The 23,471-nt window shown below is 40.6% G+C and overlaps 1 protein-coding gene across 1 annotated transcript in view; it reads right to left on the bottom strand.

Moving 5' to 3' along the window:
- The window catches only part of LNP1 (leukemia NUP98 fusion partner 1), a 71,775-nt gene that overhangs the window by 35,546 nt on the left and 12,758 nt on the right, over positions 1–23,471 (bottom strand). Inside the window, exons 2-3 of the mRNA XM_073670797.1 lie at positions 18,311–18,571; positions 16,666–16,710 (exon numbers count right to left, since the gene is read on the bottom strand). Coding sequence (XP_073526898.1) covers positions 16,666–16,710; positions 18,311–18,571 — 306 coding nt within the window. The remainder of the gene's footprint in view (positions 1–16,665; positions 16,711–18,310; positions 18,572–23,471) is intronic.

The following is a 23,471-nucleotide window of genomic DNA, read 5'->3' on the forward strand; positions in this document are numbered from 1 at the left end:
ACATCAGAGGATTACAGTCAGGTAAGGTGATGTGACATCATCAGAGGATTACAGTCAGATAGGGTGATGTGACATCATCGGAGGATTACAGTCAGATACGGTGATGTGACATCAGAGGATTACAGTCAGATAGGGTGATGTGACATCAGAGGATTACAGGCAGGTAAGGTGATGTGACATCAGAGGATTACAGCCAGGTAAGGTGATGTGACATCATCAGAAGATTACAGCCAGGTAAGGTGATGTGACATCAGAGGATTACAGCCAGGTAAGGTGATATGACATCAGAAGATTACAGTCAGGTAAGGTGATGTGACATCAGAGGATTGCAGCCAAGTAAGGTGATGTGACATCAAAGGATTACAGCCAGGTAAGGTGATGTGACATCAGAGGATTACAGCCAGGTAAGGTGATATGACATCAGAAGATTACAGGCAAGTAAGATGATGTGACATCAGAGGATTACAATCAGGTAAGGTGATGTGAGATCATCAGAGGATTACAGTCAGATAGGGTGATGTGACATCATCGGAGGATTACAGTCAGATAGGGTGATGTGACATCATCAGAGGATTACAGTCAGATAGGGTGATGTGACATCAGAGGATTACAGGCAGGTAAGGTGATGTGACATCAGAGGATTACAGCCAGGTAAGGTGATGTGACATCATCAGAGGATTACAGCCAGGTAAGGTGATGTGACATCATCAGAGGATTACAGCCAGGTAAGGTGATGTGACATCAGAGGATTACAGCCAAGTAAGGTGATGTGACATCAGAGGATTACAGCCAGGTAGGGTGATGTGACATCATCAGAGGATTACAGCCATGTAAGGTGATGTGACATCATCAGAGGATTACAGTCAGATAGGGTGATGTGACATCATCGGAGGATTACAGTCAGATAGGGTGATGTGACATCATCGGAGGATTACAGTCAGATAGGGTGATGTGACATCATCGGAGGATTACAGTCAGATAGGGTGATGTGACATCAGAGGATTACAGTCAGATAGGGTGATGTGACATCAGAGGATTACAGCCAGGTAAGGTGATGTGACATCATCAGAAGATTACAGCCAGGTAAGGTGATGTGACATCATCAGAAGATTACAGCCAGGTAAGGTGATGTGACATCATCAGATGATTACAGCCAGGTAAGGTGATGTGACATCATCAGATGATTACAGCCAGGTAAGCTAATGTGACATCAGAGGATTACAGCCAAGTAAGGTGATGTGACATCAGAAGATTACAGTCAGGTAAGGTGATGTGACATCAGAGGATTACAGCCAGGTAAGGTGATGTGACATCAGAGGATTACAGTCTGGTAAGGTGATGTGACATCAGAGGATTACAATCAGGTAAGGTGATGTGAGATCATCAGAGGATTACAGTCAGATAGGGTGATGTGACATCATCGGAGGATTACAGTCAGATAGGGTGATGTGACATCATCAGAGGATTACAGTCAGATAGGGTGATGTGACATCATCAGAGGATTACAGTCAGATAGGGTGATGTGACATCAGAGGATTACAGGCAGGTAAGGTGATGTGACATCAGAGGATTACAGCCAGGTAAGGTGATGTGACATCATCAGAGGATTACAGCCAGGTAAGGTGATGTGACATCATCAGAGGATTACAGCCAGGTAAGGTGATGTGACATCAGAGGATTACAGCCAAGTAAGGTGATGTGACATCAGAGGATTACAGCCAGGTAGGGTGATGTGACATCATCAGAGGATTACAGCCATGTAAGGTGATGTGACATCATCAGAGGATTACAGTCAGATAGGGTGATGTGACATCATCGGAGGATTACAGTCAGATAGGGTGATGTGACATCATCGGAGGATTACAGTCAGATAGGGTGATGTGACATCAGAGGATTACAGTCAGATAGGGTGATGTGACATCAGAGGATTACAGCCAGGTAAGGTGATGTGACATCATCAGAAGATTACAGCCAGGTAAGGTGATGTGACATCATCAGAAGATTACAGCCAGGTAAGGTGATGTGACATCATCAGATGATTACAGCCAGGTAAGGTGATGTGACATCATCAGATGATTACAGCCAGGTAAGCTAATGTGACATCAGAGGATTACAGCCAAGTAAGGTGATGTGACATCAGAAGATTACAGTCAGGTAAGGTGATGTGACATCAGAGGATTACAGTCAAATAGGGTGATGTGACATCAGAGGATTACAGCCAGGTAAGGTAATGTGACATCAGAGGATTACAGCCAGGTAAGGTGATGTGACATCAGAGGATTACAGTCAAATAGGGTGATGTGACATCAGAGGATTACAGCCAGGTAAGGTGATGTGACATCAGAGGATTACAGTCTGGTAAGGTGATGTGACATCAGAGGATTACAGTCTGGTAAGGTGATGTGACATCAGAGGATTACAGTCTGGTAAGGTGATGTGACATCAGAGGATTACAGTCTGGTAAGGTGATGTGACATCAGAGGATTACAGTCTGGTAAGGTGATGTGACATCAGAGATTGATTTAAGTCAGGAAACCGGCTGTAACATCTCAAGTGCCTTTCAGTCGGGTGAGCTATTTTCAATCAGGGAAACTCAGGCAGAATAATACCATTAAATTAGAAGATAATGCCGCCTGCACACTGCTCTTTGAGTGGGGCGCTTGTTATTACAGTACAGTACCCCCAGACAGAATGTATTTAGGTTCTGACATAAATAAAGCAGCGCTGCTCCATGTGTGCACTCAGCTCTACTGCGCACTTCCTCCCAGCAGTGTGAGATCATGGGAATGAATTGCTCACATGAGTAAGCAGCTCCCTGTAGCCCAGATAAGGAGAAACACAGCTACATTACTTGTCTGATCAATAAATTGCCTTTTCCAGTCCATAGTAGCATGGTTGTGAACGGTGGAGAAGGAGTTACTTTTTATACATGCCTGGAAGGACTTCAGTATATTCAAATTGTCAATTATGACTATTATTGTTATGTAATGGGACCCATGGTGGATGTATTTTTACATTTTGCAGACATTAAATGTAATAATATGATCACAATAGAACTATGAATCGAGATTTTGCAACTGGTGCTCCAAAGCTATAGTAGGATTAAAGTTATACTTAAGACTTAAATACATCAATGATCCTCTTAAATGTAACAAAATAAAGAGTTACAAGAACACTAATCTCTCAGGGATTTATATAGCTTATAGTGCTATAAAGTCATCATGTCATATAAACATATAAACATATTTGATAAACAAAAATCCATTGAATCTCTAAAACTTTGATAAGCCATAACAGACATGAATATCACCACAAATAGTATTACTCCCTCCTAATGGTATGGGACGGATGGCGTCTATGCAAATCTGTCAGGATGACACTGACGTCTATCAGCAATTTTATGATGGTGCCATTTAATGTATCTATATCTATGTATCTATATTGGATATCTGGGACCCCACATGCACACCTTCTGCCAGAATTCCCCCAGTTTAGAAACACCAGACGTGTACAATTATATGTGGTGACATAGTACAATGCGTCATGCAACAACATGCATAGAAGAACAATATGACATGCAGCACACAAAAGTGGATAATAACATAAGGTAAAGATAGATAATCCTGCCCACTGGGAGCTCACAATCTGCTCATATACAAGGAAGGAAAACACATGGTAAAATATCAGCTAAGAGCTCAGCACACTGCCAGAAACCTGAAGCTGAAGGTGAATCAGGTGCAATTCCTGCCATCAGGATTCTCCAGGGAGAGATGAAGATAACAGGATGGGAGATGAATTTCAATTAATTAACATGCTTGTTAGTTAAGAGGACTATGCAATATATCACGCAAAATCTAGCAAATAAGTATACCAGACAGATGCAATAAATATGACAAAGCCACACAACTTATAGCAACACTTTCCAAAAGAAATGTTATAATTATCTAAAATTACTTTATAACACATGATAGGTCTAGTGTTGCAGCCTAGGAACAGATAGGATAGATAGATAGATAGATAGATAGATAGATAGATAGATAGATAGATAGATAGATAGATAGATAGATAGATACAAAAAGATGAAGGCAGCACTCCAAGGTCCAAAGAATATTGTTGTTAATTGACCCATAGTGATGGAGATGAACTTTCTTCTTCCACACTTGAAACGAAACATCACCTCCATCACTATAGGTCAATAAAAAACTCATATTCTTTGGACCTTGGAGTGCTGCCTTCATCTTTTTGGACATAAATTGAGGTTTGGTTTTGCCTAATTGGCTTTGCACCTGCTACTCCCTTCAGCTCTTGCTGGTGCTGCGCCTTTATATTTGGAGGAGACTTTAAGGCTGCGTGCCCACTATGCGTTTTTCTAGCGTTTTTGCCGTAGAATTTCCGCAGCGGCAATGCTTTAAAAACACTTGGTAATACGTGCCCCATGGTCCCCAATGATAATCCGCATGGGCTGTGTGGAAATTTCCGCTGCGGATTATCATTGCGGAAAAATCCTCAGCATGTCCATTATTTGTGCGTTTCCGCATGCGGATTTGCCTACACAATGCATTTGAAAAACGCATGGCAAATCCGCAAGTAAAAAACGCTTCAAAAACGCGTGTAAAATCCGCATGCGTTTTTACTGGCAAGGACATGTAGAAATGCTGCGGAAAATTTCTGCTTCAATTCTGCATCGTGGGCACATAGCCTTAAAGCCACAATGCTCCTCTGGGAAATATGCAAATTGTCGCCTCTCACCCAGCCAAACCAGAACTCATACTTTGCACTGACGAGGGGCAGTACCCCGAAACACAGTGTCTGCAAACTGAGTATCTGGCTCTGGCTTATATCCTAAGTCATGTGATAAGGCTCGTTAAAGGGTCACTATTGACTTTTAGGATTGCTACTTCCTGTAGGTGGCGCTAGAGTTCTTGTCCTCTTCCTCTCTGAAGAGACAATTTGTATATATTTTGGATAGATAGATAGATCGAGGACAACATTATTTGTTTTTTTCTGCATTTTTCATTAAGGACATCTCAGAACAGAATATTGTGTGATACAGCCAGTAAGTGTCTACTCAGTCCAAGCACATTAACAAAAAATAATTATGCTTGAATGCTATAGATATAAAAAAAAAACTGAGAGGTAAATTCATTTATTTGCTAAACACCCATTCACACAGAGTCAATGTTTGACAATACTTGAACTCCGATCAGCTGTGTACAAGCGGCTTGGTGCTGGTTTGTGGTCAGTTCACACTGAGCCAAGACTGTATGACCGTCCTGTCCCTGTACAGTCTGCATGCTGTCGGCAGCACATCGCCCCCTGTAGGCAGCATCAGCAATATTTTAATGACCTGCATGAATGTATCAATCAGCCAATGAACAAGGGTTTTGCTCACTCATCGGCTGATTGGCGGCAGGGTCTCCAGCAGAGTCCTGATGGGGTCTCAGCTCTCTTATATCACTAGATAATGATTCGCTGAAGCTGTAAAGTGAACTGGAATCTGTACAGATAAATCCAACCCTTCGTCCTTTCCAATAAACAGTCACACAGAATACCAGATTTCCTTTAAAAATTTTATTCTTGGTTTTTAAAAATACAAGTGGCAGAGACGTGAGGCACAGCGTAAATGTGAACAGCATACATAATATATCAGCATTTCTGGTAAAAACACAAGGCATTTATTTCCATACTGTAAAGGCTACTGGCAAACAGTACAATCCTGTGCTACACACATATATATTGTATGGCAACTGGTGGTGTTAACAGCAATAATACAATTATAGATATATGTACTCATAATTCACAAAAAAAAGGAATTTCTTTTTATATACAAATTAGCATACATTGAAGAGGACGTCTCAGCAATCAGACATGTCTGTTTTAGTGAATGTTTCTATTCCCCATCAAATAATTCTGCATCAGGTTTTCTTAGGCCTCATCAATGTGTTAAAATCTGCAGAAAATAAGTTTGTGCTGAGGAACACTTTCCACAATGATTTTTCTTTTCCGCAGCAAGTGGATTAAATTGCTTAAAATGCCATTCACTTGGCTGCTATTGCAATATACTGCGGATTTACAAATCTGGAAATTGCAAGCTTATCTACTTCGACTCAACATAACCCTATAGAGTCCTGAAGAAGAAAGATCAAATTACATCCACATAATCAAGATTAGTTAGTTCATTATTTTACTTTACTGAACTTTAGCCAATTTTTTCTTTTTTTATCTTTTTTTTACTATGAATCACTTATATATTTTTTACCATGGAAACTGTTATAAAAGCCAACTTCATACAATACTGACAGATGCAGAATTTCAAAGTCGATCTTCAAGAGTAAAGAATCTGGTATTGGATAAGTATAGGAATCTCCCTCTAGTGGCAACAGAAAGAATTATCTTATTTAAATTGGCCTGATGAACATTCCATGGGGGACTTCTAGGTACTAAGGAACTCCCCTTAAAGTTTGAGTTTTACGGCCGCATGCTACAGCAATGGGGATGCGATTTTTCAAATATCTGCACTGGATAATTGACTTGCTCTGTAGATTTGGAATCCACTGCAAATCAATGTTAAAGGGTGAATTATGTGATAGATCTGCATCAAAACTCATATAACTTATTGGGATTCTGAATCTGTGGATTCAGCTGTAGAAAATCCACAGAGAAAAAGTCCACAGCAGAATATACAGAAATCTGGCTGATCATGACTGAGGTAGCAGATTTCATTTTCAGATATTTTGCTCTTAAAGTCTAAGTTTATAAATATTGTTTTATGTCTTAGCAAAGAAGTAAAGATAAAAAAAAACAATAATAGCAACTTCTACCAAGACTTTACTATCACATTGTAATGTTGTGGTACATCCCCTTTAACCCCTTTCTACCACATTCGTTTTTCTTTGTTTATTGCAGGAAAAAGTTTTCGCTTTCATTAAGACCATAATGTCCTGACAAATGGGGAAAAAATTACAAAAAAATTCCAAGTGGAGTGCAATTGGAGAAAAACTGCAAATTAGCTGTTTTGCAGGTTTTTACTATGAATTGATCTGGCAAATTTGCTCTATGAGTCAGTATGGGGATAGTGACGCCAAATTTATCTGGGATTTTGTTCATTTAACTACAGTACTTAAAAAAAATAGAACAACTTGCAAAAAATATTTTTCATTGCCATATTCTGAGAGCCATAACTTCTTTATTTTTCTGTCGATAGCACTGTATGAGAGCTTGTTATTTGCGGGAGAAGTGGTTGTATGTACAATTTTGTGATTTCTTTTTATTTGTTTTTTTCCGGGATGGAAAATAATTTTAAAAAAAGCAATTTTGCCGTTGCAATTTTTTTTTTCCCGTTTCGCTGTTTCCCACATGGCATAAATATTTGACTATTTTATTAGTTTAAAAAAATTGTACATGCAGCGATAACAATTATGTTTTTTTTTTTATCTTTTAGATTTTGTTATTTATGCTTAAAGGGGTTGTCCGGTCCAAATCAATAAGTCTGCAGTCACTCTGTGTGACTGCAGACTTATGAATCCCCCCAGGGCATGCTCTATGGGGATTCACTGGTTTCTGAGCGGGGACAGGCGGGTATGTATGAGTTATACATACTCCCGGCCAGTGGGTACGGGTGTATTGAGTGAGGCCACGCCTACTAGATGAGCCCTGGCCGTAGTATTTATAATGCACCCGCCGGTCCCGGCTCAGAAGCTGGTGAATCCCCGCAGCACACAGTGCTGAGAGTGACTGCAGACTTGGACCAGACAACCCCTTTAAGGAAAAGGGAGGGTGATATCAACCTTTATATTCTATGGGAGGTTTTTTTTTGTTAGTCCCATTAGGAGCCTTGAACCTGTGATCTCTTGAGCACCTTTAACCCCTTCACGTCGCGACATAAATGGCACAAGTCGTAAGCAGGTGTATGGAGAGGGCTCACGCAGAGAGCCCACCCCATACCCAGCAGGTGATGTGACCGCTCTGTGCCAGGAGAGATCAGTGCCGGGCTCAACAGGCAGGTAATTAGGATGTACCCATCTATTAGTTCTTAGGCCCGTAGAAAAAAAATTAAATAGTGCTGGATAACCCCCTTTAGACATGAAATAATGAAGCCTTCAAGCTCACTAAAGGCTGTGTTCACATGTTGCGTTTTTGCAACTTTTTTTCTGCAAATTAAAAGCTGCTTTTTACAGTACCAGCAAAAACTATGAGAGTGTAGAAACCTCCTGTACATGCTTGCTGGGTTTTTTTTTTCTTGGCAGAATTGGAAAACTGATGCGCTTTGGAAACTGCAGCGTGTCAATTCTTTCTGTGTTTTTGCAGCGTTTATTCACCATAGAAAGCAATGAGCAACTAGAAAAACACTGCAGACAAAACACAACCGTGCATTTTTTGCTGCGTTTTAGCTGCTTTTTGCTGAATAAACCTAACTTTATTAAACATGTACTGTAGACAAATGAAACATATAATCCACACCAAAAAACGCAACAAAAAAAGCAGCAAAACCTGCTTGACTGCCAAGAGAACAGGTTTTGCCTGCAGGAGAAAAATGCAGCAAAAACACAGCGTGTGAACATACCCTAACATGGGATTTATGTTGAGATTTAAAAGCAAATACAATATTCCTGTTGCCTTCCATTAAAAGGTTTTTTCGTAATAAAACTGAATTTCTTTAGTGCTCCTATCACACTCCAGATAGTGTGCTTTTTGAATACTGTCAGGATTTGACTGTCAGGATTCCCCCCTATTGTTAGCTGGAACAGTCGTAGTGAGACGGCAAGTATACAATTTTCGTATTTGTGATCACATTCCGACTAGCAACTTTTCCTAGAAGCAAAGAAAAGTCTTCTGATGACAACATAGGCTGATAATAGAGGGGAATCCTAGTAATGTACACATTGCACACTGCCAGGATTTCATAGAGACACTGCAGAAATTTAGTTTCAGCCCAGAGAACCCCTTTAATATAGAGGTGCATCTCACTAAATTAGAATATCATCAAAAAGTTAATTTACTTCAGTTCTTCAATACAAAAAGTGAAACTCATATATTATATAGAGTCATTACACACAGAGAGATCTATTTCAAGTGTTTATTTCTTTTAATGTTGATGATTATGGCTTACAGCCAATGAAACACGAAACTCATTATCTCAGTAAATTAGAATAATTAACAAAAAAAAACACCTGCAAAGGCTTCCTAAGCTTTTAAAAAGGTCCCTTAGTCTGTTTCAGTAGGCTCCACAATCATGGGGAAGACTGCTGACTTGACAGATGTCCAGAAGGCAGTCATTGACACACTCCACAAGGTCCCAGAGTTTCAATTTTCATTTGGAAATCAAGGTCCCAGAGTCTGGAGGAAGAGTGGAGAGGCCACAATCCAAGCTGCTTGAGGTCTAGGGTGAAGCTTCCACAATCAGTGATGGTTTGGGGAGCCATGTCATCTACTGGTGTAGGTCCACTGTGTTTTATCAAGACCAAAGTCAGCGCAGCCGTCTACCAGGAAATTTTAGAGCACTTCATGCTTTCCTCTGCCGACAAGCTTTTTGGAGATGGAAATGTCATTCTCCAGCAGGACTTGGCACCTGTCCACACTGCCAAAAGTACCAATACCTGGTTTATACACAACAGTATCACTGTGCTTGATTGGCCAGCAAACTCACCTGACCTTAACCCCATAGAGAATCTAGAGAATCTATGGGGTATTGTCAAGAGGAAGATGAGAGACACCAGACCCAACAATGCAGACGAGCTGAAGGCTGCTATCAAAGCAACCTGGGCTTCCATAACACCTCAGCAGTGCCACGGGCTGATCGCCTCCATGCCACGCCGCATTGATGCAGTGATTGATGCAAAAGGAGTGCCGACCAAGTATTGAGGGCATTTACTGAACATACATTTCAGTAGGACAACATTTCGGATTTTAAAAACATTTTTCAAGCTGTTGTTACAAAGTATTCTAATTTAATGAGATAACAACTTTGTGTTTTCATTGGCTGTAAGCCATAATCATCAACATTAACAGAAATAAACACTTGAAATAGATCACTTTGTTTGTAATGACTCTATATAATATATGAGTTTCACTTTTTGAATTGAAGAATTGAAATAAATTTACTTTTTGATGATATTCTAATTTTGTGAGATGCACCTATGTCGTCATTACTTTGTAGGATCACCTTTTGCTGCAATTACAGTTGCATGTCTTTTGGGGTATGTCTCTTGCAGCTTTGCACATCTATAGGCTGAAATTTTTGCCCATTCTTCTTTGCAAGCTAGCTCTAGCCCGGTCTATGAACAGCAATTTTCAAGTCTTGCCACAAATTCTCAATGGGATTTAGGTCTGGGCCATTCACACACATGAATATACTTTGATCTAAACCAGTGTTTCCCAAACTCCAGTCTTCACGGTCCCCCACAGATCATGTGTTCAGGATTTCCATAGGATTGCATAGGTGATTCCTGATGCCTTCATGATACTTCCATCACCTGTGCAATACCAAGGCTCTATATAATATATGAGTTTCACTTTTTGTATTGAAGAACTGAAATAAATTAACTTTTTGATGATATTCTAATTTAGTGAGATGCACCTGTATATATATTTCAATCTAGACCAATGCACCAAATTCCACATATTATATCACATCATCTACCGTAATAAGGCAACAGAAAAAAAGCGCAAATACAACGTTGCTTAGTTTTACTACTTTCTTGCAAATAACTTTACTCACATTTTACCCACTATATACTTGTAGAACCTGTTTAGCCTTTTTATTAGATACCTTGTCCATGCAATGTACTATGCACAATCCTGTATATAGTAGGGTTAGTATTAGTACATTAGATGTCTTCTATTTTAATATACCAATAACAGCAGCAAATGTCATTGAGTCCAGACATTTGGCACGACCCCTCCCTCAAACGGGGGCCACTTACTGCAGTCATTTCACAGAGGCAAAACTCCTGAAGACAAAGGCGAAACTTGAAGCTTTTGGGCTCCAAAGCAAAATCTGTCTGTTCTCAAGCTCTTAAAATGTAGCATCTGATATTACACCTGGCTCCATTTTGGCACAGAAAATAGTATACAACAACTAGCTAAAGTCTGAAACTTATTTTACATATTTTTATAGTTTTTCTGTTCTATGGGTTTTAACTGATGCTGCACAGAATAAGTATAGGTGACCGCACTTATTGGGTTAGTACAGGTCCATGTACTTTCAGACAACTTGATCTCATTTGATAGATAATGTAATAAATAGACAATTTACATATCACTTTACTAAAAAAAATGCTGAAGATTTTGGCCACTAGGTGTCTCCCTTCCATCTAACTTGCTAACCACTGCCTGTTGTTGAGTGTAATCCACCTCTAGAAGCAGAGATGGGTTACAAGAAGGTGATGACTGTTGGTCTCTTAAGCACTTCACTTTGTCTGCATAGAGGTATAACAAATTCAGTTCAGGGCAGGCCGGCTATTGGACAGTGGTAGGAGCAATGCATGCTGAGATGTGAAGGAAAGGAAGTTCCTGCACCCATAGTGCTGGAAAAAAACTGATGAAGAGAAATGACCAGCTCAAAAAGAACTGATGTAAATTACAGCGCTATAGAATAAAGATCGTTCCCGGACATAATAAACTGGTATATGCACCAGAAGAAGTTTTAACTTCTTGTAGGGGACAAAGGTCATGAAATCTCATTTACATGTCTGTTTTGCACGGACGTGTTCTATCAGTTTTTTTCATGGCTAATACACGTACCCATAATACTCTATGGGGCTATTCACATGTCTGTGTTTTTTTCACAGACAGTGTGCCCATGCAAAACTCACAAAGACAGGTCCATTTTTTCTCCGGGATCACGAATGAAAAAGAGCAATACAAGTCTATGGAAAAACACATACAGCACACAGATGGCATCTAAGCTGCAATACTGTGCACAACCCAAGGTCAGGGGTGGTGCTGTCTCTGAAAGAAATCAAATATTTTTTTCCAATCCTGGATATCCCCTTTAAAGGGGGTGTCCTGTCTAAGTCTGTGTGACTGCAGACTTATATATCCCCCCAGCTCACGCACTGTGGATTCATCGGTTTCTGAGCTAGGACTGTGGGGTACGTATGCGTTATACATACTCCCGGGCAGAGCCCGTCTAGTGTGCACCGCCTCGCTCCATACACTTGTGCTGAGTGAGGCCGTGCCCACCCTGTCTATGAGAAAGCCGCTGTCAGACTCCTCTGGGGGCGGTTTATCTCCCCAAGAAAAAAAGGATCGGCTGTCAGAAATCCATTGTGCTGTACACTCCTCGCCCCGACATGGTCAGTCAGGGAAGAGTCAGGGGGCTTCCATACACATTACACTGTCACCGATCCCACCCGCATCGGCGTATTCAGCCAATATTAATATAATGTGTATGGCGGCATTAACTCTATGAACTGAGAAAGCAGATGAATGAGTGTTATACATCATATCTTACATTATATTGTACTATGTGACTTCAGTTATACAACGGGGTACAACCTATTGGATGAAAACTCATATTACACAAAATTATACACTGACATCAAATACAAGTCTGGATATTCCAAATAACATTCTAAACATAAACCATATTTTGTTATAAAATACATTTTTACAATTTGTAATACATTTAACATGAAAAAAACGTTATAGAATTTGGCACAGGATTTATCACTGAGTTCCTTACACATGGTATACATGGTATAAGACATTATATAATACTGCACTCAGGCAGCTTTCATTCTTACATATTATTACACACATAATGTTCTCAGATAAAATCTTGCACATTCAGCTGTTGTAAATGGACACTATTATTTTTTGTGTTGGGTCTGATCATTGTTATTCCCCTTTGATTGCTGGAACGCAGGGTCTGTGCCACTTGTTTCCCCAACAGCTCCTGTCTGCTTTACTGGCAGATGCATTATGCCGAGATGTCAAACTCAAATACACAGAGGGCCAAAATAAAAAACTTGGACAAAGTTGCGGGCCAACCTTGATATCTATGAACAGCCTTTCACACAGTATAATGGGCTCCATATAGTCCTCTATACAGTATGAAGGGCCCCACATAGTCCTCCATACAGTATAATGGGCCCCACATAGTCCTCCATACAGAATAATGGGCTCCACATAGTCCTCCATACTGTATAATCTGCCCCACATAGTCCTCCATACAGAATAATGGGCCCCACATAGTCCTCCATACAGAATAATGGGCCCCACATAGTCCTCCATATAGGATAATAGGCCCCACATAGTCCTCCATACTGTATAATTGGCCCCACATAGTCATCCATACAGAATAATTGGCCCCACATAGTCTTCCATACAGAATAATGGGCCCCACATAGTTCTCCATACAGTATGATGGGCCCCAAATAGTCCTCCATACAGTAAAATGGGCCCCACATAGTCCGCCATACAGAATAATGGGCCACACATAGTCCTCCATACAGTATAATGGGCCCCAAATAGTCCTCCATACAGTATAATGGCCCCACATAGTCCTCCATACAGAATAATGGGCCCCACATAATCCTCCATACAGTATAATGGGCCCCACATAGTCCTCCATACAGAATAATGGGCCCCATATAGTCCTGCATACAGCATAATGGGCCCCACATAGTCCTGCATACAGAATAATGGCCCCACATAGTCCTCCATACAGTATAATGGGCCCCACATAGTAGTCCTCCATATATAATAATAGGCCTCACATAGTCCTCCATGCAGTATTATGGTCCCCACATAGTCCTCCATACAGAATAATGGGCCCCACATAATCCTCCATACAGTATAATGGCCCCACATAGTCCTCCATACAGAATAATGGGCCCCACATAGTCCTCCATACAGTATAATGGCCCCACATAGTCCTCCATACAGTATAATGGGGGGTCTTTGCCAGCATCACGGGCCAAATATAATTACCCAGCGGGCCAGATTTAGCCCTTGGGCCACAGTTTGACCTATGCACATTATAGTCAATTGCCATTTACAAGAATGTCCTGAAAGAAACCACTTCTGACTAGAAATTGGTGCTATACCCCATGTCTGTGAGAAGGTGAAAACATGTCTTATAGACCCATCAGATCAGATGTTGTCACCAGTGTGGGTGTTAGCACTCATCTGCAGAACTAAGGGGCAGTTTCAAAGCTTTTGCAGCTTTTTTGTCTAGTTTTCTGTGTTTTGTGCCTGTTTATTTAAGTGCGCCATATTCATCTTTTCACTTGCACCTTTTATAAATTCACACACATATATATATATATATATATATATATATATATATATATATATAGTCTCTTTTTTATATTTCCAGATGTTTCTGGTTGTTTCATTATTTTTGCGACAACCTGGAGTGATTTTATGTATGGCAGATTTGTTTGTGCAATTTTTGCAAACCGTACGACTCACAAAAAAGAGTTAAATAGACAACAATTAAGGCAATTTTTTTACTTCCTGCAAAATTCATGAATTGCGTGCACCATCTTGAAAAATTTGGCAAACAAAGCGGCAACAAACAACACTAAAAAAAAGTGACTTAAAAAAAAAAACCCACAATAATCGAGCCTAAGAGACTTGGATGCTATATTTGGCTCTTGTTGTCCTTTCTGAGATTTCTTGGAGACTAGATACAGAAAATATACTCCGATTAGGAATGAGAAAAGATGACAGAGAGGGCACAATGCTTAAAGGGGTATTCCCATCTCCAAGATCCTATCCTAATATATAGTAGGTGTAGTAACAATAATATTAGCACATGCCTCCAATTAGAAATGTAGTATAGTTCTTCTGATTCGCTATGTCACTTACCCCATGTGTAGGGCATTGCAGTAGCTTAGGTATCCATGGTTATGACCACTCATATAGTAGCAGTTAGTAAGATAGTTTGCTGTTAGTGGTCGTAACCATGGATATCTAAAGTACTGCAATGCCCTGCACATGGGGTAAGCAACATAGTGAATCAGAAGAACTATACTACATTTCTAATAGAAGGTATTTGCTAATATTATTATTATTACACCTACTACATATTGGGATAGGATCTTGAAGATGGGAATACCCTTTTAATGATGAAGCACAGGCTGTTTGTTCTGAGGAGTGGAATTCACACTGACAGTTTTTTTTTTTAAAAGGCATTAAATGACCTTATGTGAGTGAGTGCTGACAATAAATATGTTAAATCGTTTTTTTTTAAATATTTTATATACATGTGTGTAACAATCATCAGCCTGCAAAGAAAAGAAAAAGAGAGGCGCTCCTGTGTATATCCGGTTTGTAACAATCATCAGCCTGGCATTCTGTATACAGCTGTATACCTCTAGTCCCAGCAGAAAAAAAAAGGATCAAAACATGCCGTCAAAATAAATACTTTTCTGAAAACGCTGTATAGACCCAAGATATTAAATTGTTTTTACGGTTCTTTAAAACTACCAGCCTTTACCGTTCTGCAATACCAGACGCAACCACTAGTAAAACTATGGAGCTGTGCTGTAACGGAAGAGTGTAAACCATGGGAGGGAGGCAGCATTCACTTATAGCGCCAATGCCCCTTCTAACAGCTGATTGATGGGAGTACCCAGGAATTTTAAAGAACTGTAAAACTCCATGAAAGCACAAACCCATCTGCAATGTTACAATGCAAACTGAGCACAATTGCTTTTATACAATTTATTAGAATACCATTATAGTGTTATATTTACAATCACCTACATACGCACTGGCACATGTACGCAATGTACTGCATGTGGCGGGATGGTATATATCAGAGGACATGCGCAAGATGTGGTGAAGGATGCTGGGCATGAACAGAAACTGGGGAATGCCAATCAAACCACACGGGCCAGGATAAGAGTACGGGCCAGGATAAGAGTTTAGGACTCTTCTTGATCCTGGAAACGTTGCATATGGCGCGCAGTATTTGAAAACTTGATTAAACTTTTTCAATTTTGCATTCACGGGCATGTTTGGAAACATTACCATTTATGTAATAAATGAAAAACGGAGCTCACAGTTACCCTTTACAAATCACATGCAATAAGCTTGCAAAGGGAATGTATCAAGAGAAAAGGACCATTTGTTTAAATTAGGTTTTACCATGTAATTGTTTTTTTGTTTTGTTTTTTCAAATTTTGGGCAATTCTTTTTTTCATATCACAATACCGTATGAGACTAGAATAGCAGATTGCAAGATTCCAAGTTTCATAATACAGATTGTAATATGAAAAAATACAAAAATAAAACATGACTACATGTTAAAAAAAATACATATAACATAAAAACCTGATTTAAATAGTTGGTGAATTTCTGATTACACATTCCCATTAAGCAGCCCTTCCTCTATTGATGACTGACAGCCACCATAATGGTACCAACTCATTAAATTAACTCTATGTCTATGCGTGGAAGAAGTTAAGCTCGGATCAATATAAATATATAAATGAAATAGTACAGAATTTGAGATAAAATTGTGACACATGAGATTATATTCGAGAAATGTACAATCCATGTTATAGATTGGTTTTATCCCATTGACATACAGTGACTGTATATTATCCTTTAGGAAGCACTTTCACTTTTTTTTTCTTTGAAAACAAAGAACGTTTTTTCTTTACGGGATTGGTGGGGAACTCGGAAGGGATGGGTGGCATCATCCCCTACCTTCTCTGTGCAGGTAGAATTCCTCCTGGGTATTGAATGCTCTCCCTAAAAAAATACATAAAGAGTAAAAACTATCGAAATATAAGTTGATATAATAGAATAACACAAGAAATACTATTATCACACACTAACAATCCTAAACAAGACACATTATGATAGCACCAACTTGTGTCCACTGTATGAATTGCAGCTCAGGTACAGAAGTACCATTAGATAATCTTAAATATTACAACACAATTATAAATCAAGTTTTTTTTTTTTCTAATTTTCTCTCCTGCAACAATTTTGTACTTAACTCATTAAAGAGCAACAATTAAACTTTGAATATGATTTTTCCTATTTGGCAGGAACTTTGAGGATCTGGGTCTGAGACCTCCACCGATCGCTCAATAGACCCCTGTACAGTGCGCTGCTCAGCAGACAGGAGTGCACAGCTCCAGTATAGCTTCCAAACCCCATGCTTTTTACAAAATGTTTTTAGCTTATTCACATTGCAGTTTTAATAACGTGGTAAACGTTATCATACAGGTGATTATGAGCGGTTCCAGCTACGATGAAAAACCCCACAAAAAACTCAAGTGACACCTTTAAGATGAGAAAGGAAGACCCTTCCATTTGTCTAACCCCTTGGGTGAGCTGGTGTTTCCCTTTTTCTAACCGCTTAGATGCTGCCTTCGCCATTAACTGTGGCATCAGAGGGGTTATAAAGTTTCCATCATAGCTATTGCTATGATTAGAAACCCACTACTAAAATAGATGTACACCAGTGGTGGGCAATTAATTTTCCACATGACCCCCTGAAACTGCTGTGGAAGGGAGAACTTAAATTAATTCTACTCAATATTAATGTTATTAACATATTATTTTATATTCATTTTTATAGTTAGCAGAATTAAGTCTGGTGACTATCTGCTACTGCATGTTACAATAGAAGTTATTGTAACTTATATTCTTACCTGTAGGAGCTGATAAATACCATATAATTTACTCCTTTTCATGATTAACAGCTCCTCTCCCCACAGTATGATACCCCCACATACAGTATGATGCCCCCACAGCTCCCTCACACAGTATGATGGCCCTCCACAGTCCTTCAGACAGTATGATACACCAACAACCCCCCACACAGTATGATGGCCAACAAAATCCCCCACAAGCGCACCCACAGTATGATACCCCTACATACAATATGATGCCCTCACAGCTCCCCACTCATTATGATGTCCCTCACAGCTCCTCGCACAGTAAAATACCCCAACAGTTCCCTACACAGTATGATAACCCCACAGCCCCACACACAGTATCATGGCCTTGACAGTCTCCCAGACATTACAATGCTCCCACAGTCACACCTCACAGTATGATACTCCAATAGCCAACCTCAAATTATGATACCCCAACAACCCCCCTTCACAGTATGATATCCCAACAACTTCCCACACATTATGATGCCCCCACAGTCCCGCCACAGTATTATGTCCCTGACAGTTTCTCATACAGTGCGATGCTCCCACAGCCCCCTCAAACAGTATGATATTCCCATAGTCCTCACACAGTATTATGCCCCCACGCACCACACAGTATGATTGACCCCATAGCCCAACACACAGTATGATGCCATGAGAGTTTTCTCACAAGTACTTACCAGAGATGTGGAGCGCTTAGTCCGGAAGCGCAGCTGCTTTTCAAATGATTCAGAGAATTCTTGTATGGAGTTTGATCGCTTTTTCTGTCCTTTGCTCTCAGGCACTGAGGCATCAACTGAGAATATTTTGCTTAACTTGAAGAGGTTGTTACTTTTGCTGTCTTTATCCCTGTGAGGCTCCTTGCATCCCTTTAAATATAAAGGGGACGGTGTCTTGGAAGTTGAGTGGAATCTGGCCACATGCATGGCTGAGAGCTGGGCCTGAAAAAAGAGAATGAATCTTCAGCAACCATTAAAATAAATGAACATTATTATTATTATCCTTGTAGGAATCAACGGCAACCAGTATGGAACAAAGTGCTGCTTAAAAAATGTCTGCTCATACTCTATATGCTGCTAATGCCTAGTGTTAGGCTATGTTCATGACGCGCCTCCTGGGCCGTGGGGTACTCGGTAGCCGGGCCGGTCGAGGCTGGGGGATGACCCGGTCCGTGATCCAGGGCGGTCAATTAAAGGGAAAGTAAAAGGGAAATAAAGTTTTTATAGAGATAATGTTTGTGACGCCACCGGTGGTATGCGGCTATATGGGGCCACCGCTGCGGAGCAGATCCTCTGGAGCTGATGGTGATGCAGCAGAGTTGGTTCAGCTCTCCACAGGCAGAGCTTAGCTCCAGGGCAGGATATAGGGGTTTTATGAAGTAGATGTTGCTGGTGCTGTGTAGTGCAGGGCTGGTGATGGCGCAGCAATAATTCCAGGACACAGTGGGGTGCAGTCTTCAAGGTTTACTCACAGTTTGTTCAAGACTCCAGGTTACTAGGGCCAGTGTGTAACCTCCCATGTCGTCCTGTGTTCACCAGGGAAGGGGTTCAGCAGCTGTCAAGTCTCTCAGGGGTACTTAACCGGGACCCCATTCTATGTTCCTTTCATGGTCGTCTTCCCTGCGCTGGCTCTCACCCTCCTGCCCTGCGTCTCACGATCAGTGTCCCAAGCCGGTAGCCTTGGGTTTTGTTGGGCGACGTTCAGTCCCCTGGACCCTATGCGGCCACTTTTTTGATGATATAATCGTGGTGGTTGGCTACTGCACCTTGCAAATACAGCAGCCTCCGGTTATCTAGCTGAGCCTGTTTATTCTCCACTAGTTTAGGGGCCGGTCCCCTTCTGCGGCCTGATCCCTCCACGTCCGTGTAGATTCGGGCGCACGGGTGGCTTCCTGCACTCACCATGCCCCTGGGATCCTCTCTGATTCTGGAGCCTTCCCTCTGCTCCCGTCCTCTCTCTCAGTCTTTCCTCCTGGGCCTCTCAGACTGGGCCCTGCTCATTTCTTCACTCCTCCTGAGCTCCAGCTCCTAACTTTCTCTCCTCTCACTGAACTGAACTGTCTGACTGACCTGCTTCTAGATAGTTCCCCCTTTTCTTATACTCTTCCTGACGGTGTTCCCCGGATCTTCTTCCTCCACCCATACCCACTACATGGTTCCACCCTCCAGCTAGGGACCTGGGACTGTGCTCTCCCTTAGGAGCAATCTCGCCCTTCCTTACTGGGGTGGAATGTGTTGGATGCGGGTGTGTGGGTCCCGGGCAGTACTCCATCCTTATCTGAGAGTGTGGTACAACACCTCTGGGTGAGATGCAGTAACTCTGTGGCAACTGAACCTGCAGGGGCACCACATTCACAAGTTGCATTTTTGCTCTGTTTTTTTATGCAAATTTATGGAAATTAAAAGCTCCGTTTGACAGTACCAGCAAAAGATATGAGATTTGAGAAATCTCCTGCACACACAGTTTGTTTTTTGCTGACTAAATTGGAAAACTGCACCATGTCACTTCTTTCAGCATTTTTGCAGCATTTTTTTACCCATAGGAAGCAATAAGTGCAAAAACGCAACAAAAAACGCAACGAAAATGTAGGTATCATGTTTTGCTCCGTTTTTAGTGAAAAAAAAACAGGTACAGCAGTATGTGAAACCCATTTATTTTTGTGACATTTGAACCATAATGTCTTGGTCTCTTCACATTAGCATGGAAGTTAGGATTAGTAAAGTTTAATTAAATTAGTGATATGTATAAATTAAACATTGGCTGACCAAGATGTGAAAATGAACAATGCCTGAACAACTCAAGGGCTGACCAAAGTATAAAAGTAAACAGTGTCCTACAAACTCAATTAACTGCCAATATCTTAGGTAAACTATTCCTGACCAATTCACCTACCCCCACTGTAACATTTGTAATTGTGTATTTTTCATGAACTCATATGAACTTTTTTGTTCAGAATAGTCACTAATTTTTCAGACATAAAAATCTTCCACTTAATAATTTTATCAAATTGCCCTTTTTTCTAAAATGGTTTTATGGTTTCAAATATGTATTGTATTGTGTTACACTATGTTCATGCTTCTGTGGTAAAAGCAAAGCTGAACTTTGGATTCTGAAAAATGCAGCAAAACCTGCTTTTTATAAGCAGCTTCTTTACTGCCAAGAGAGCAGGTTTTGCCTGAAGAAAAAAAACGCAGCAAAAACGCAACATATGAACATAGCCTTAGATGCCCGTAATGGAGACAATGTTACACTAACCCTGTGAACTTGGAGGAAACAGCTCTAAGCGTATGTGCTGCAACTCATCCAAAAAAATCAGTGATTGGATTTAAAGGGGTTGTCCACTACTTTCAAATTTTAAGTTAATGGACCTGGGGTGGTGTAAGAAATAAAAAATTCCTACCAGATTGGTGCCGCTCCTCTGCATTCACTACTGTGTCCCCTTTAGGTCCCCTGGCATCAGCATCCATTGGGAGGCATCAGGGGACCGGTGCAGCCAATAAATGGCTGCTGATTGGATAGGATGTGAAGGCTGCAACCAAACAGGAAAAGAGATTTTTATTCCTGTTCAGATGGATATTAATTCCAGAAGACCAGTGAAGGACACAGTACTCAGAGAAAAGAAGCAGCGCCAGTCTGGTATGTGGGTATAGGGTTTTTCCTATTTCTTACAACACCCAAGACTCATTAAATCTAAAGTAGTGGCATACCACTTTTACACATTTGCATACATTTAGAAAACAGATCTCTTAGACCTGATGAGACTGGTGTACTTACCATGAAATGCCGTGTCAGAATAGATATAGAATTCTTTGTGAAAGTTTTCCCACTTGATGTTAAGATGAGAATTTTATAAGTCTTTCTATTTAGCAAACTGATTAATGGGGGTTTTCAAATGGGGGTTTCAGAAGCAGCATCTTATTAGACACAAATTCAAGGGGTTTGAGCAGGGACCTTCTAGAATATCCAAATTCTCTGCAAGGGGCATAAAGAAAAAGGATTGTGTATGTGTAACAAGCATTTTATTGTATATGGAAAAATATGCAACTTCCCAAAAGACTTTGCACATCTATTTAAAAAATGTTCAGCCCTGACTGTAAATAAGAAACATTTCACATCACTAACAACAAGTAGAGATATTGAAAAAGGTAAGGAATTAAAGAAAAAATTCAAATATATTGCTCCATAACTTTTATCTACACAGCAAGGAAAGGTTAGGATAAGCCATCAGTGTTTGACCCAAGAGTGGCTTGACGTCCGGGACCCCCACCAATCAACACAGAAAAGGGGCCACAGTGTTTTACTAGCTGGGGAAATTTATTGAAATTCGAATCTCCCAATTGTTTTGAAGTCTGAACATCAATGTTAAAGCCCCAGAAAACCCTTTAAACTTTTTTTTTGCAAAGCATACAAAAATAATTTTCTTCATGGGTGCAATGTATGCGACAGTCTCAAAACTTTTGGCAACAGTCCACAAAATCTGCACATACTGTATGCTTTAAATCTATCCCCCATATAACTGTCAAGATTCTGTCAGAAGCAAGATGGCGCATGGCGAGACTAAAGGGAAGGGGAGCTCTGCCACTACGGAAAGTTTAAAGGGGGGCACCCCTGACACTTGCCCTGCGCAATCGTAAGCTCCCTAGCATCCCTATATGGGTTATTTTACCCCGTGCGACGATCACATTAATATCCCTATAATACCTTGAGAACGACCCTGACATAGGGCAACATGAATGCTAGTCCTGCTCTACCATAAAGACACGTAGGTAAACAGGCAAAGATAAAAGAAACAGCAATCACTCAACGCTCTCCCAGACTACAGAAAGGGGAAGGATTAGGTGAGGCAAACCAAATAGGAGATACAGTGAAGGAAGGCACTCCAACAAACTTCCAAACAGATATCTCCAGAAACAACTCCTAGATGATCTCGCGGCACACCGCTCACACCTCCAGCTCCAAACCAGGTTATAGCAAGCTATCACTGGCAACTACTCAAGCTAAGAGGTGAGCATTTATACCAGAGGGGAGTGGAGAAGTCAGAACAGCTGAGAACTCAGGATAGAGAGCTCTAGGAGACAAACAGAACTGTTTAACACTTGCAACAACAGAGCAAGGGAAATTTCACTGCTTAACCTTTGCAACACCAGAACAAGGGAAATCTGCACAGCTAACTGGAAGGCAAAGCAGATCCATCCAGTGCAGGTGCACATGTAGCCAGACGCTGCAATAGTTCTTTTCAACAGAAAAGGGAAAAATCCATAAATAACTTTTTCAGCAGCGTAGGAATGACACAAATCGGTCTCTGGTGACAAGCTTCAGCAGTGAATATGTTTCCTCAGTATTATTAGATGGATTATTTTAGATAATAAACCGGGGAAATTAATGTTCTCTGACTCCAAATCTGCAAATCTGCCAATTATATGTGCAATTTATAAATCTGAACTTGCGCAAAAGTGACAGATATAATGCCTGGATAGAACAGAGGCGGACGTGACAAATCTATGGCAGGCATAAAAATAAAAAGATCAATAAGTAATTAGTAGAGTAGATGAGTCAATGAATAAAATGAACTTGATAGCACAAACAACAAAGCGGTATATGAGAAATGTGCAATATCTAACATTGGCCTCAATTTGAAATAATTTAAACACAAGATAATCATAAAGGGCAGGACCCTTAGAGTAGCCAAGAGCAGAATGTCATTGATTTCCAGAGAATAAAGGCCACACATGCATAGTTATGGCATATTGATATCGTCTTCTCATGCCCACCAATTTGAGGCATACCAAAGAACCAGCCACTGCAAAACAGTAGGGTCCTGGCAGAAGGGCCCAGACCTGG

This window comes from Phyllobates terribilis, unplaced genomic scaffold, assembly GCF_046119375.1.
Source record: "Phyllobates terribilis strain yellow unplaced genomic scaffold, ASM4611937v1 Scaffold_2__4_contigs__length_985480577, whole genome shotgun sequence".
Taxonomy (NCBI): Eukaryota; Metazoa; Chordata; class Amphibia; order Anura; family Dendrobatidae; genus Phyllobates; species Phyllobates terribilis.